The following is a 16,474-nucleotide window of genomic DNA, read 5'->3' as shown; positions in this document are numbered from 1 at the left end:
AGCTGCTATAAATGGAGTCAATTTCTATGGCCCATCACCAAATTGCGCGTAGCTAGGGGTTTAGATTCCTTGATTGCGGGTGCAGCGGGAGTGGGAACGGGGGCTTTAAATGCTTTTGACATAGAAACTGTGCGCAACAAGTTAGCCACTATGGGTTCTGATGCCAGCGGCGCTATAAAACTTCTGGCTCAGTGGGGCCCATTGATAAGTCCTACCCTGCGCAACACTGCTACAAGTATTGGCAACCATTGGAAGTGGCAGAATTTCAGCTATGAAGACATTTTCTCTGCCATAGGACAGGTCAACAAAACTGCTAAAGACACACGATGTATTTTATGGCAAACTTTGCTAAATCAGCAGGTGTTAGCTTTCCGCTCCGAATGGGGGCGACTATCTTCAACCCACTGGCACACAGAGCTACAGTTACCAGCAGACATATGGATTAAGCCGCTTGCTTTTGATTGCATGAATAACACCTGCCATGCGTTAATGCAAGTGAGTAGGACCGCTTATGCTCTAGAAATATGGTGCCCTTTTATAGTACTGCCTATGAAAATCAATGGTTCCTGGTGGGTTCCGCAAATACGAGGGGAATGGTTAGACAGCCAAAACTACACCATCCACAGTCACACCTGCATGCCCTGGGATCAGGGGTGGGTGTGTCCCCTAACTGGGAGGGTTCCGGACCCATGTATACATCCCGTAGCAGGGGAGTGCACCTGGATGCAATACCATATAAATGGGACTGACATCTTTCAGATAGATCAGCATACAGCTTGCGTAGTTACTAATCATTCCTTGCTTATTAACAATTATAGGTTATTAGGGAATCCTCAAGTATTTTGTGTAGATCAAGTTGTGACTATCCTAGACATTGTTACTCATACCCTATATTCTCTAACCCAGTGGTCTCACACTACTCTGCATGCTGAGCTCACGCATTTGCTTAACTGGACTCTATCCTATGGAGTGATTACTGCCCGGCTTCAAGCTATTAGACAATTTGCTCAAACTGCTTGGAAAGATTTCCAGACGCTAGCTACCTCAGTTATTTCTGCAGAGTACAAGCTAATAATAGACAGAAACCAATTAATCAAAACTGCTGACCATCTGCAATCTGTTACTACTCACCACTGGTGGGATATATTCACTGGATGGTCTCCCTCCTCCACTAAACTGCTTAATATAATACTGCACCCATTGCTGTGGTTGCTGATTTCCCTAATATTCATACTTATCGTCTTCATTGGACTCTTGCGCAGAATGTCTTTCCTTTATACTAGAATGTCTGCGCTAGAGAAACGCTTAATTGGCCTACAGCACACTGTGCATGCTTCCAGATCATGGAACTGAGTCAGCATTTTCAGGCCTCACTTCGAAAGGGGTGGAATGTAGTGATAAGCTGCTAGGCGCTTGCAGTAACCTGCATTTGCACTAACCCACTGAGCTATCTTGTGTGTATTAGAGCCTATTCGAAGCGTGGAGGAAAATGCTGACATCAACCAGGACTCTCAAACTGGGTGAGCCTGCATGCTTGCAAGGGGTTAATTGCAAAGGCCTTTTTTGAAGACATAAAACATCGTGCTTTAGCAAGAGGCTCCATGCAGTTCGTGGGAGCCAGGCATTGCTTTGCCCGTCTTCGCTCTGCAAGTCAGGTGCACTGATAAGACAAGAATGCAAAGAAACAGTGCCCGAAGCCTGGGAGCCAAGACTGGCTGTTTCCAGTCTTGTAACTTTCCAAGCAAAAAACATGTTTACTGCCAGGAGGGAAGAGCCTAGAAGCTTCTCGAAGAGCTGACACGTCATGATGATTGACGTGCAGCTCCTAATAAGAGAACTATACTTGGACCAGGGAGGGGGGACTCATCCTGGACTGTTGGAAAGACGTGCGTATCAAGGACAGTGCCTGGACGACCAGCTGTGCGCTATCAGGGCCGAGGCTCCTAACATCACATCCCTGCTCTGGTGTAGGACTGTGGGGGCTTGGCCAGTCCTCCCCTCCTCTGCTGAGGAGTGCCGGGCACCAGATAGCGGCGAGGGTCCTGGATGTGATCAGATCGTATCTTCATCTACATTTCATTAGGAGCGTAAGACCAAATAATTGCATATTCATCTGTGATTGATAATTGGCATTATATAGCTTGCACTCTCTATTTCCACATTATTATAAATTGCTGCTTAGTTTTCAGTAGTCATTGTAGATAATAAATGCAAGCATCATATTCTGTGTGATTGGCTTTTTTCCAGACTGAGTTCATCGTGCTTCTTAAACCTTATTTGTGTGGGAAGGTAATTAGGAGTGATTTACTTTGCACAAAGGGCTGGATCCCAGGGAGGTGCGGGTACTGTTTATCACTACAACCATACTCAGACAAGACAGGCCAGATCGAATAGGAGGCGGAGTAGCCCTCATCTACAAGGAGAACCTCCAGCTCCGACCTGTCAGTCACGCCTCGACGAACAACTCTGACCTCCTATCGGCCAAACTCACACTGTCATCCAACAGCACCATCAACATTCACCTACTATACCGTCCCCCAGGCATCACCATAGACTCCCAGGAAAACATCATTCACATCCTCAGCAATAATATCAAAAGCTCCACCAAAACCCTTCTACTAGGAGACCTCAATTTCGGATTCAACGATTCTAAGGACAAATCTGCAGCCACTCTCACCAAGGAACTCAATGACCTGGGCTTCACCCAAAAAGTAGAAAGTCCTACTCACATCAAAGGCCGCATTCTTGACTGGATTGCAGACCATAACTGCCTCACCACTATCACCTCCAACTCCTCACTGCCCTGGACTGACCACAACTGCATCGAGTTCTCTATTCCTATCACCAAAAACCACAAAACTCTGACCCCTGCCAGCGCTGCACAAGTCAAAAGCTCTAAAAAACTCAGAGGAGAACCTGCGCCCATACCTCAATACCCCTGAGTTAACTCCCCCATTCGCTAATGACCCCAATATCCTAGCAGACATCTACAAAGATGTCATCACCAAAGCTATCAATGAAATAGCACCACTCGATTGGAAAAAAGAGAAGAAATCCCTACACACCAACTCATGGTTTACTGAAGAACTGCACTCAATGCGATCCCACAAAAGAGCAGCACTAAAAAACTGGCAATCTGACCCCTGCACCAATACCAAAAACATATTCAATTTAATCTCCCACCAATACAAGATAGCTATCACCGATGCCAAAGCCAACGTTTTCAACACATGTATCTCCAATGCCAAATCACACTCCAAAGAGATCTTCGCCATTTTTAATGAGCTCATCTCCCCCCTAATACACCGGACGAAATAATCAAAGATGAAGCCTGGTGTACCAGCATTCAAGCTGCCATGCTACACAAAATTGACCTTCTCCAAAAGAAAATCAAAGACCACTACAAAGCACCTCCTCAACAGACAGAAACTAAACCTACCAGCACCCCACCCACCTCGCCCAAGCCCACCATACCTGACTTCTCCTTCAGAGACGTCACTGAATCAGAAATTATTAACCTACTAAAAAATCTCAAACCCTCCCCCTGTAAAGGCGACATTTGCCCACCAAAACTCGTCAAAGACTGCGCAGACTGCTTTGCGCCGCTCTTCACGGCATTCATCAACACGTCCTTTAAAACAGGCATCATCCCAGCTAACCTCAAAGAGGCCTGGGTCCGGCCTCTCTTAAAAAAACCTACTCTCGACCCCTTACAACCAAACAACTACAGACCAATAACCACGGTGCCATTTCTGCTGAAATTACTGGACAAAGCTGCACACTGCCAAATCCAACACTTTCTGGAAACCCACTACATCCTCGGGACTAGGCAATTAGGCTTCTGGAAAGGACATGGCACAGAAACAGCCCTGGTAGATCTGAAGAATCAGATCACCCAAATCATGGACAAAGGCAAGCCTGCTCTTCTGCTGCTTTTAGATCTCTCTGCCGCTTTTGATCTGGCTGATCACAAGACTCTCACTTCACACCTCACACACTCAGCCAACTTCTCCAAAGAAGCAGCCCTCTGGATCACTTCTTTCCTAGAGGGAAGAGCCATGAAAGTCTTCTCGGACATCGCCAACGCCACTCCCACGACAATCCACTGCGGGGTCCCTCAAGGATCTTGCACTGCACCCACACTCTATAACTTGTTCACCAAGCCCCTCTTTGACAAACTTGACTCATACGGCATCACATACACGAACTACGCGGACGACACACAAGTACTTCTACCCCTTTCAGGATCATACAACAAAGACGCCAAGGCATTCCACACAATCTACTCCGTCATCAAGGCATGGATGGCAGTTAATGGCCTCTGCCTCAATGGTGACAAGACTGAAATCATGGTATTAGGTCAACAGAACACCCTAGACAAACTTGACAAACTGTACGCCAACTTCTCCATTGACAACTCCATCATCCCCGTATCCACAGCCGTAAAGACACTGGGAGTATACCTTGACTCCTCACTATCTATGACTAGACAAGTCAGCGCAATCACTTCCGCACCCGCACACACCACCAAACTCATAAACGCCATCAAGCCCTACCTCTCTAAACCCAACTGCCTCTCTATAGCGAGGGCAACCATTGGAGCCAAACTGGACTACTGCAATGCACTCCTAGCAGGCACATCAGCCAAAAACATAAACAGACTACAAGTCACGCAGAACAATGCTCTCCGGGCCGCTCTTAGTATCCCAAGAAGAGAGCATATCACCCAGGCCAGGCACTCAGCCCAATGGCTCCCGGTCAAAGAACGGATCACTCTCAAAATACTCACCCTCACTCACAAATGCCTCTCTCTCTCCGCCCCGTCCTATCTATCAGAAACCATCCTCAAACCTTCCTCCTCCCGTCCCACCAGGACGCAATACTCCAACCTAATCTGCATCCCACGCATCAAAAAAGCCAAAGCCGGAGGTCTAAGTTTCCCCTACATTGCAGCCAAGACCTGGAACGCTCTCCCTGCAGACATTAGAGCGGAAAACGCACTCCCCATTTTTCGCAGGAAACTGAAAACCTCATTCCTTGCAAAATAATTGGGAAACTCTCAGGAATCCATGTAAATATACTGCATTGCTAATGTATACATGTCTACTGTAAATTCTGTATTGTATGTAATTACTGTATCCTATGTAACTAAGATATTGTCTGTAACAAGCGCCACGATGCCCCCGGGCTGACTTGCGCTCTACAAATCTGAATGAATAAATACATACATACATACATACATACCAACTTGTGTAGTGCAGACTTATACCAAAGGTTGGGTTTCTATTGCCAGGGGGTCAGGGTTCTTGTAGTGTACCCAAATGGTACTGCAAACAATCTTGCCTAACAGAGCGACTCTTTCAACTGAATACACTAACAATGCATTTGTTTAAAGCTCGTATTTGTCCAAACTGCCATTAGATAACAGGTGTAGCTTGCTATTGTGCAGTTATTTGGTTGGTCGTTGTTGTCTGTTTGCTGCTAGTTGTGCTCTACCGTTTGCTGCTCTTCTACGGCTTACTGAGGGCCTACAAGGCAGAATCTTTAAAAAGGACATGTGACGCAATCGAAAATGCTTGGCTAGAACGGAACATCCCTCCCCTTGTTTACGGAGTAAAGTCGGCATCCTGCCCCTTAAGAAGCACTGCAAATGGTAAACACTCTAGTAGTGTGTCTAAACGCAGATATGTCCCTTACCCGCATATTTTAAACAGATTTGGAAAAGGTTTAACTGCCGGTTTTAATGAATGAATCCCTTATCTTGACAGCTGAAATAACCAAGTAGTTAAGATTACAAACAACTAGGTTGGTATTATACAACACAAACCATTCTCTCAGTGTCCTACCATATATCCAAAGTAGATGTATAACGGAGAAAAAGAACAATAAATAAAGTGTGACAGTGCTTGCTACTCCAAGATAGGGAAACTAATACCTTGCTAATGATCTGCTGGCCTGATATGTTATTTTAATCAATATTTATACTACGCCCATCACCACCATAGTAGCCTTGTCTGAAAAAGTGGCATATTGTGACTCCGCCAGGATGTCGCGAGACCTCAGTCTGAAAAAGATGATGTGGGAGGAGGGGAAAAGGGAAGAGGGAATAGACAGAAGAACAAACCACTTCAGGGTGTAAAAACAATGAGGAAGAGAGGCACTGGAAACCATTGAGCTAGTAGGGGGATGTGCGATAAATGGTTCGTTTTCAGTATGTATGGAAGAAGGTCTAACAAATGGATAGCTCGATTTGGAGCAGAACTTACTGTGAGGGCAGCATCCAGACCCAATGATGATGGTACCAGATGAAGTATCACCCGAAGTGGAAAATTCACTTTGGTCTGCGTTTCTGGGCAACATCACGAAAGATGGATTTCAACACCCTTACCCCTTCTTTCCCATGTATACCTGCTGGTGCCCTGTCAGGATCAATAGAAGTATAGAAACAAAATGTACATTCGGCACTCTTACCGTTAGCCAAGTTGATATTCCCAGCTTCAATGCCGGCTTTCACTGCTGCTTTTCCCAACAGTAAATGATCTCCTTTGGATATCCGGTCTCGCTCCCTCTCAGCCAAACTGCCATAAAATATACGGGACTTCTTCACCAGCGGGGGGCCATCTTCATCATCCGACATTATGAAGACCTATACAACCTACAAGAAAGAAAACCATAAATTCTGAGGATACAGCAGAAAACCACTCCGTACATAATCGGTTTCCTTTATTCACTTCCTAAAGTCAATAGTAGCAACCTGAGCACACAGAACAAGCAGCCTTGATGCGTGTATGCCTGCATTACCAGCAATAGATGCACATGCTTTTTTTCAAAGTGCATTTATCATTTTCATAGTCCTAACAGTCACTTTAGGCATTACTCAAAATAGAACAGCAAGTCAACAAACTAAGGCAATTGTGCGGATGTGGTATCCAGACAGCGGCCGATTCTTTGGCGAGACACGGGTGCGAGTATCAAGCCTCAATTTCTTACCCAATTCTTTCAGCAGCAAAGCAAAATTCAAACAAATAAACTACATTACCCTGAACTTCACACAATGGTATCAATAAACAGGCACTGCCCCAGAGCTGGTCCCTCTATGACCACATACTTGCTTCCGACGTCTCCTTTTTACTGGCTACTATTTTGGCAGATAAGCATCATTCTCTCCATTCTGTAAAGGTACATGTTTACCAGCTAAAGAATGATAGACATTTTCACATGGGATGGCATTCTTCCCTGCTTCTCGCCCCATCGTAGGGAAAACAGACTGAGGTGCCATGAGAAGGAACATCCAGCCCTGGACTCTTGCAACAGCAACCATTCAGCATCAGTCTGCTTCATTCAGCATGGAGACTATGGACCAAGCTCACATGGGCTTCCTGGAGAGCCCACCGATAGCAGCAGATGGTGACAGTGAGAGAAGGGAGGCCCGCCCTCTGATGGATGTGCAGTTCATTGGGGGCAGGTACACACACATGAGCGAAACAACTGTGGCATGGGCCGACACAACTTTGGCACAGGCTAATGCGTAATGAACAGGCAAGCACCTCGCAGAACCAGTCAAGCCATATTTTCTGTTATCAGCCTTCCAGGAAAGATATCTGGGTTAAACTATTAAGCTTAATGAGGAATGCCTAGTTGGCATTACTGATGAAGCAGTAGAGGGGACAGTGGATTTTGCAAGGCAGTGGGGCAGTCGCTGCAGACTACAGCAGTACCTTATACCTATAGGTGAAATGTCACAGAACGTTGGAAAGAACCAAGGGCAAATTTACACCATGTAAATCTGTGGCAACTTGGTCCTAGGTAGATGAAGCAGAAGAATGGTAGCTGTATGTCGGTAATGAGGACAATGTGGAAGGCGAGGCTGATTCTACCCATTACCTGGAGGATCATTACTACATCTACCCCCAGAAGGACAAAACTGATGACTCTCTAGCCATAAAGGTAAATCAGAGGGCAGTACTGTGCAATCTGCAGTTCTGGAGAGCAGAAGCCAGTACAGCAAAGGCTAGACTCAAGAGGATCAGTGAAAGGCAAAATGTACTACCTTGGCTACCACCAGTGACCCAGAGGGGCCGGTTGCTGCTACCAAAGGCCCAGAGAAGGCCACTTCCTGGGGCAGCAAATAAGCACAGAAGAGACCTGCCTCTGAGGAAAGGCCACCACGATTATGGTGAGATGGGCCTAAAAAAAAGAAAACAAAAAAACTCAACAGTAATTTCGCTGAACAACGTAAGGGTCTACTCAGCCCTACAGAGAAGGTGATGGATATGGTGTGTATGAGTCACTTTTACTCCCGAAAAACTCGCAAATACTCCCATAAAATAAAAAATAGAACGTACAAATACTCAACCAAAAAAAAAAAAATTTGGGGAAAAAATTATAAAAAATACAACATGTAGAATCTTGCTCCCCTGCTTTCATCTTCACAGCTCCCGGGATATGCTTGGACCAATAGTGCAGGTAGTACCATAGGAAGAAACTACAATTTTAACTACCTGAAGTAAATGCGTATCTTAATCTGCATGAATAACTAGGTGCAAAGGTGAATACCAGTCTCTGCGCCCTGGGTAGGTGGTTTAATTCCAATACTTGCCCTCAGGAGGTCCCCCGTGGCCTGTGGTCATTGGGATCTGTAGCCCCCCCACACCCACCACTTCAACCACATTTGGACACTGACTTACATTGGTCCGATTCCTGCTGTGCCCTCTTCATTCCTGGGGCTGCTTGGCCTTGAATCCAGCTCTGGATCTCTTCCAGGACACTAAACGAATAGTGCTATTTCCTGGCTCCCCCCACACCCCCTCCATGGCCTCCAGATAAGGAGCATACCAGGCCTTTTTACGCATGAAAATCTTGTAAATGCAACAGCTTTATTATTTTCCTGTGTACATTTACACACAAGTTTAGAGCAGAGGGCAGTGCAAAGGTCAGGTTACTTGATAGAAACCAGAACGCATCTATACGATGTAATTGCAAGCAATGGATAAAGGCCTCAAACAGTATTTCTCTGAAAGCTTTCAAGAAAGAAACTGCACAATGTGCTAAAAGGAATGGTTTTATTCCATTCAGCTTCTGCTGTGTTGATGCTAATGGAGCAAAGGGAAGCACTGTGCATATTTATTTTCGTAGCATTTTAGGATTGTATAACTAATAAGATAGAAAACTAATTTGTAACAAATTATGCGTTTTTTTCCCCAGTGAAAGCAAGCCAGTATTGCACAATTGTATTTTTCAGAGATTCTGTGTTGTGTGCATAATCACGCAGAGGCAGATCATGTTTACACTTGTTTAATTTACACTCTAATTATAAAAACATTGTGTAAAATTATGAGTATGAACCGTCTAGTTTACATCCATTCAACCTTGCAGTCGTCAAAGGTGTACATTACTATAAATGGTCGTGGCAGCTCAAGGGTGATGGTCATTACACCAATCGCAGGAGTTCTAGCCTCTCAAATCTTCAAGACTACAATTAAAAGATCAAAAAATAAAATATGCTATAAAACGGAATCACTCCTTCTCCACTAGAGTCTCGGCAGATCGTTGGGGTGAGGCCTGATCACACGATGCCCCTATCTCATTTGGCGTACCTACCTCATTTGTGTCCAGCATTGTTTATGTACATACAAGACCTCTATGTGATCTGCTGAAGGACACAAATATCTGTGTTAGTAACTATGCTGATGATACTCAGCTTTTGTTGAGATTGGAGGGCAATAATTACAAACAGGATTCTGCCAGATTGAAGGATACCTTTAAGTGTCAAACAATGGATGGTTGAGCACTGGCTGTGCCTCAACAATGCTAAATCTGAAATACTTAATCTTGGTTCTTGTGAGAAACCTGAAGGCGTCTCCCGGTCTAGTACCCGGGGATCTGTCATCCAGCTTTTGGATCCAGTTGCTAGGGGTGGTCCAGAGAGGGAGCATCACCTTGATGGAGGTGGGGGGGGAGGGGTTCCTTGGTGAGTGTAAGTGGGACACCAACGGGTGAGATGTGATATTCGCCCTTCTTTCAACACCTTTTCCCCATCCTAACACTTAGGACATTCCAAAAACACTACCACCCCGCCCCCCTTTTTCCAACATGAACACTTCTCGCACAACACGAAAGACAACGGACTAACACCATAGCCCTTTACCTGACATGTCCCAATACAAGGGTCAGGCAATTGATCAGAATCGCAAACACCCGAGGCAGACCGCACGACGCGAGAGGCAACTCAGCATGGCAGTTCAAGAGGAGGAGAAAAAACTGCGCAAGTCGAGAGGATACCAAGGGGAGAAGTGACCTTGCCCTTATCGACAGAACCGTGAAGCCTCAAGAGAAGGAATTGTAATACCGAGGACAATAGCCAGCGTGTGTTGCAGCAGATGTCAACGGCACCCGGGCGCCTCCTCCATTGACAAGTCAAACCGAGGATAGACGCATGGCCCAATGGTACCGGCCTTAACTCTACAGACAAGAAAGCAAAGCAGTACACAGCCGGCAAGTGGACGGGAGAGCCGATAAAGAAACCAAACTGTGTTGAACGAAAGTAGCAAGCGGCTAATTGAACTTTGAACAAGCAAAGAACTGTTGACATAAGAAAAGGGGAACACCAGCATAGCGGAATCAAACACCACGTGGGTGTTCACTTGAGAAACGCTAGGCGATTACCGTGCTATTGAACTACAGTTTCCAGAAGGCATTGGGACAAAGTCAAGAAGAGGGATCAAACTGGTCATACAGGGGTCTTGTAAAATCCCTCATACAGGCGAAAGTCTTTGACCAACAGATGATTGTGAACTGAAGGGAAACAAATCCTGCATGGTGAAAAGACATTAAGACTTGTGAGTGCAAGAGTCTAAACTTCCATGAGCAGGGCGTTGACCAGGGTGGAAATTGTGGCAGAGGGAGAGCCCAAAAGAAAAGCCATTGTGAACCTGAACGAGGGAGGCTGGAAATTGAAAAGGGGTCTGAACCCGAAAGACAGAGATCCAGGGGTGGAAAATCACCACCCAAAGTTCATTGAGAAAGGAACTGTTTAATTGAGTTGTTGAGTAAGACCGAGGTCTGCGCCCGGAAGTGGGGGACCCAGGGGTTTGACTGTCATCCAAAGCCATATGTGGAACAGAACTTTGTGTTTGTCAAAAATATCAGGCCCTTGAAGTCAAGAGACTTTTTATTGAAAAAAGACAACCATCAAAGAACCGGATAGCTGAAACTGAACCGTCGGCTCATGCTAGGAAAGCTCAAGAAGTGTGTGCTGTGCCCAGGAGACCCACCTTGTCCCGTGCTGAAAACGCAGGGAAGGGAGACCCCTGGCAATCACATCATGACTTATTTGTGAACACTTTATTGAAACCCCTTTCCCTTCTATAATTAGTTGTAAGGATTTGGCAATAGTTTTTTTTTTTTTTAGTATAGGCCTTTTACTTTGACAAGACGCCACAAGGACTGCCTTATTTTTCATTTGAGGGTTGACGCTTGCTCCCATCTTAGATTTAGGTGAGGCGTTTTTCCAACCTGCATTTTCAGTTTAATAGACACCCTTGCACTGTGATCACTTGTGTCTGTCTTTACTGTTGTCACCATGAGTTCCTTACATTCTCCATATCGGAGCTCAAAGTTAAGAGTGCAGATATAAAAAGCTTTTGTTTGATTACGTAATCAGAGATTGGAATGTCAGCCCTGATACACAAGTAAAAAAATATAATGCACAAGTAAGAAATACAATTCACAACACACAATACCATCTGAAGCTTCGGAGGAAAATTAGACCTTTAATCTCAGAAAAGAATTGTGAAACATAGCCCTATCAAGAATGGATTATTGCAATGCCCATTTGGAGGGTACTTCTAAAAAAAAATAAATATATAATAATAAAATAAAAAAGGACCAAAAAAATAAAAATCACGCTTTCCAAGTTGTACTAAATAATGCGCTTCATATCATAAAACAAGTTCCACGAGGCAAGCATATTACTACACATTGCAAGTCCCTCCACTAGCTTCCCATAAAAGCCAGAATTAAATTTTAAATGGATACTGTTGTTCATAAGGCAGTCTATGGCACAGCTTAAGATTACTTAATGAAAAGATTAAATATCTATCAACCAGCTAAATCAATGCACTCTAGTGACACTATGTTACTAAGTTGTACATGCTCCAATACATTAAAAGCTAATGGAAAAGCATTTCCTTACATAAAAATCTGTGCTTGGAAAGAAATATGCTTCATTTTCGAAAAGGACTGAACACCCATCTATTCAAGTGGGTACATTTATCTCCTCTCTTAGCGGGCCCTTTGAGCCAGGTTCTTACCAGTCTATGTGTTTCGTGTCTCCACGCCCTGATGCATGTAGAGTTTTCGGCGTGCAACAAAACAAAATAAGTTTGAGTTAATAAAATGGCATATTTTGAAAAACCTTCACATGGGTGTCCGCCTCACATTTCTGACCCCAGGGTTCGAAATTGAGGGGAGCCGGGAACTATTTAGCACCAGCCTGTAGGCACCAACAGCTACTTTTGGCTCCCGAAGCCAACTGATGCAGAACAAACACCTGTGAATTTAACTTTGTTTATTTAGAACAATCTGTAAACAAACATTAGAACGCCTCCATACAACAGGTATTAAGGCCTTCTTTCATTACCATGCTCGTGTGTATTTATTATTAGGTGCTGTGTCAAATTCAGATATTTTAGGAAAATACGCTGCTTTTTTGTCCTCTGTCGGTAGCTTTGGTGCCACAGGAAAATAAATCTACACTCTTAGTGTGGGCCATGTACATCACCATGGTGATGGCTGATGGGAGCTGCAGTGAGTCTATGAGCCTGTCCAATAGTGGTGCATGTTGCACTGGTGTGCTGTCTGCGCTTGGGAAGTCGCGCCTCTTCCAAAGCGACAGTCCTGCGTGTACTGTTGACATCACATAGGCAGTCAGAATACACCTTTACCTCCTCATCTGCATGAGTTTCAAGTGCCACAAAAAGCGCTACTAACTCTGCTGCTTGTGCTGAAAAAAGTAAAGGCAATCTCGTACTTGCCACTGTCTCAAAGCTGACGTTCTATTCTACTTTTAACACTTCGGCCCGTGTGCCTTTCACCTGTGCTCTGGTCGATAGTCAAGGAACCATCAAAGAGTATCGCCCCCACCTCCCCGGGACATTTTCTCTAACATGGGGTAAATCGTCATTGTATTCAGTGTACTTGGTGCAATCGTGCATGTGATCTCCTTCCTCTACTGACTGCTATGAATGTTACTGGATTCAATACTCTGCACCTGACAATTCTGATCGCTGGGTTTGAGATGATCACCTCATACCGAGATGCTCTGTGTGGTCAATGCGCTTTTGGGTTTCTCACGAATGGTGAACAGGGCTTAATATGAGTGAACATCCTATTGTAATACTGGCATACTTCTCAATTGCAAAAGCTGCTGCGGCCAATGATACAGGGGCAATGGCCCCATCAATGGATCCAAAGATCCCACTGTAATAGGCTAGTGGTTTGTGTCCTAGGGTGGTCTTCTGAGTGGGAACTGCTCTCATTAGTACTCCATTTGAATAAGAGAATAGGAAACCTTCTGCACTTTCATCAGGAATCCCTAGAACGGGTGCTGTGCATATTGCCCTTTTTAATTCATTGTATGCTTTTGTCATTTCAACTGTCCAGGCTATGTCACTATCATCTTTCTGAGCTTCCTAGTGTCCTTTTAGAGTGGTCTGACGTATGCACCAAACCAAAAGACAAACAGGGTTCAAATCAGAGAAAAATACATGAGAGGGTGGAGAAAAGGTCTCTCACTCCAGGATACAAATTAAGAGTCCTAAAGTCCAGCAAAAGAGCTGTGGGTCTCTAGGGTAGAAGTGAATTAACACTGAAATGAGAATTCTCCCTAACAAAGACGATGAGGAGGGAAGACACTCTCCGATCCAGGGATGCAAGCCCAGACAGACACACAATATGGGGAGGAGAGGAAGGCATGGGCAGAAAAGAGTAGGACATTAAAGGCCAATATATGGGCAGAGGGTCAGGGCCCTGCTAGGATGGAAAAGAACAGAGATAGTAAGGGCATTCACCAACACTGAAGACATGGGGAGACAGGGCAAAGGAACGAGGCTGAAACAGTTCCCATTATTGGAGAAGGGTGGTGGGCGACCTCTGTATATCCCATGGCAGCAAAAGGATAAAGACAATTTAAGATGCAATCTGCCTTCGTTGACTGCTGGGGCTGGAAAGTGGATTAATGAGATCGAAAGGCTGACAGCAGGGACATTAGCGGTGGGTGACACGTTTACTTACAGCTTTTCTTGAGGAGGGAGCAGACGATGTACGGAAGAGAGCAGGGTATCCTGGAGTAACTGCACAGAACACGGCAATCAACGGTTTGCTGTTCAATAACCGCCGAGCGGCCATATGGCAAGCTGCAAGGGTGCAATACCCAGACAACTTGCATGTAAGCTTGATCATGGCACCCAAAATGTGTGAGGATAAAGACCCACTTCAATATATTCAAATTCAAGAAAGATGGCACCTTGAGACGAAAGAACCGTGGGACAAAACAGTGGGGTTATTTTACCACATACGTCATGGGTTGCCCGAGCAGGTATAAAAGCAGCTTAAGAAGCTAATGGGGGTGGAGGCTAAACCGTGGTCAGAAATTCAACCAACTATAGTTGCAGGCTACTGCAAGAAAAAAGGGCGAGGAGAGGAAACAAGATGAAGCAAAGTTAGTAAAGAAGAAATTATCCAAGTATACAATTGAAAGGGTGATATTGACGAGCGGAGATGGAGTAGTTACTCACCATGCGCAGAACAGACCACAGATGGCAGGGGGAGGTTTTGCAGGATATGAATCAGTGGCTAAGGGGACGAGGAAGGATGCCGCGGGAAGAGGGTTCGGACACCCAATGCAGCAGAACGCAGGAAGGTTTCATGGGGGACAGCAGAGACCAATGGGCGGGGGGTCCCATAGTATATTGGCTATGTGGGAAATCAGCCCACATAGCTCGAGTGTGCAGAGACAGGGGTGGGATGCATCAAAATGGGGAATGTAGCAACAGCCCGCATACCAGACAGAAAAAACGATTATGCTCAAGATCGCACGCAAGCACAGATGTACGCGTCAAAACAGATGCATACCCAAGGCATGCAAATGCAGCAATATCAGCCAATAATGCATACATTACAGATGCAGGGACACATGCAGCCATCACAACTAGCACAGCAGGCACAGGTTCAACATCATAACCACGACACATGCAGACTCCACAATGCCCACTCCGTGAAAACAGGGAGGGGCGACTGTTGTAGGGGGCAATCCATTCATAGGGACGGGAATGTCGTTATATCCGCAATAGTACAGCCCACAGAGGCCTGATGCGTTCAAACCTATCCCTTACACCTAATCCGGCTAAGGAACCACACATAGGGGTAACTATAGGGGACAATACTTTTACTTTCTCATGGATATGCTTGCGACTAGGTCCTGTATTAGAGAGGGGAGATATCCAATGTCCGGTATTGCCATGAATTGGCAGGGATTCTCTGGGGCCACAGATTGTGTTCCTTTGACCGATGAATTACCACTTTCTGTGGGGGAACATAACAGACCAGAGTTATATTCCCGACAGACACCAGTGAATATATTGGGTAGAGGCATGATGAGCCAACTTAACCATTTAATTCACTGACCAAGGGAGAGTGTGGTCAAAGCCAGGGATTCATTATATGAATGTGAGGGAACTCACCCAAGCTTATTGTGGGAAGATGGCACAGAGGACTGTGCCAGTAGACATTGAACTGTTCATTTGGGGTTCAAGTACGGATAGCATGGCTCCCAGGGATAAAGAGTAGGCTGCTATGCATACACAGAAAGTTCTTATTTACACCAGAGATTCCCTTAGATGAAAAGAAAGGAAAGGCAATCCCAATAGAACGCGAGGCAGTTAAAGTGAGAGACAGAATAGTATTGCATGTGACTGTCGACACAGGATGATCATGGAGCACAGTAATTGCAGTGGGAGAGGTATACAGGTGGACTGACAGGATAGATTTGTTTTTTCAAGATGATCGATCAAATAGCGAAGTGGTGTTTGACATATGCATTGCACACTGGGTGGAAATACTCTACAGGGAAGTGCCGCAGAGAATGGCCGTGTTTCAAAAGGCACCACCACCATTTCTTGAAGATGATTTGGGGCGAGTACCCAGCGCCTTATGGACCAACAGTCCCTATGACGTGGGTCTGCTAAAAGGGATAGGGGTGGTCAAGATAAACCTTAAACCAGGGGCTATTTTCCCACGAGCCACACATCAACAATCCCCACACAAGGGAAATCTATGCCAGCTGTCGTCTGTGCACCGGCATGCAACTGTATGGGCAATTTATTGAAAATTACAAGCAGTGTGTGTATATATCAGGGGAACATGCACAGACCAAACAGGGGCCGGATGTGGAAGAGCCAATAATGTTCAATGTAGG

The 16,474-nt window shown here is 45.2% G+C and overlaps 1 protein-coding gene across 2 annotated transcripts in view; it reads right to left on the bottom strand.

Moving 5' to 3' along the window:
- PRPF4 (pre-mRNA splicing tri-snRNP complex factor PRPF4) overlaps positions 1–16,474 on the bottom strand; it is a 508,092-nt gene that overhangs the window by 482,664 nt on the left and 8,954 nt on the right. For both annotated transcript variants that reach the window (XM_069609818.1, XM_069609817.1), the window contains exon 4: positions 6,472–6,655. In XM_069609818.1, coding sequence (XP_069465919.1) covers positions 6,472–6,637 — 166 coding nt within the window. In that variant the 5' untranslated portion in view covers positions 6,638–6,655. The remainder of the gene's footprint in view (positions 1–6,471; positions 6,656–16,474) is intronic.

Source organism: Ambystoma mexicanum, chromosome 8 (assembly GCF_040938575.1).
Source record: "Ambystoma mexicanum isolate Mex_15411 chromosome 8, UKY_AmexF1_1, whole genome shotgun sequence".
Lineage (NCBI taxonomy): Eukaryota > Metazoa > Chordata > Amphibia > Caudata > Ambystomatidae > Ambystoma > Ambystoma mexicanum.
The sequence above is the reverse complement of the archived record's forward strand: the minus strand, read 5'-3'. Positions and strand labels throughout refer to the sequence as shown.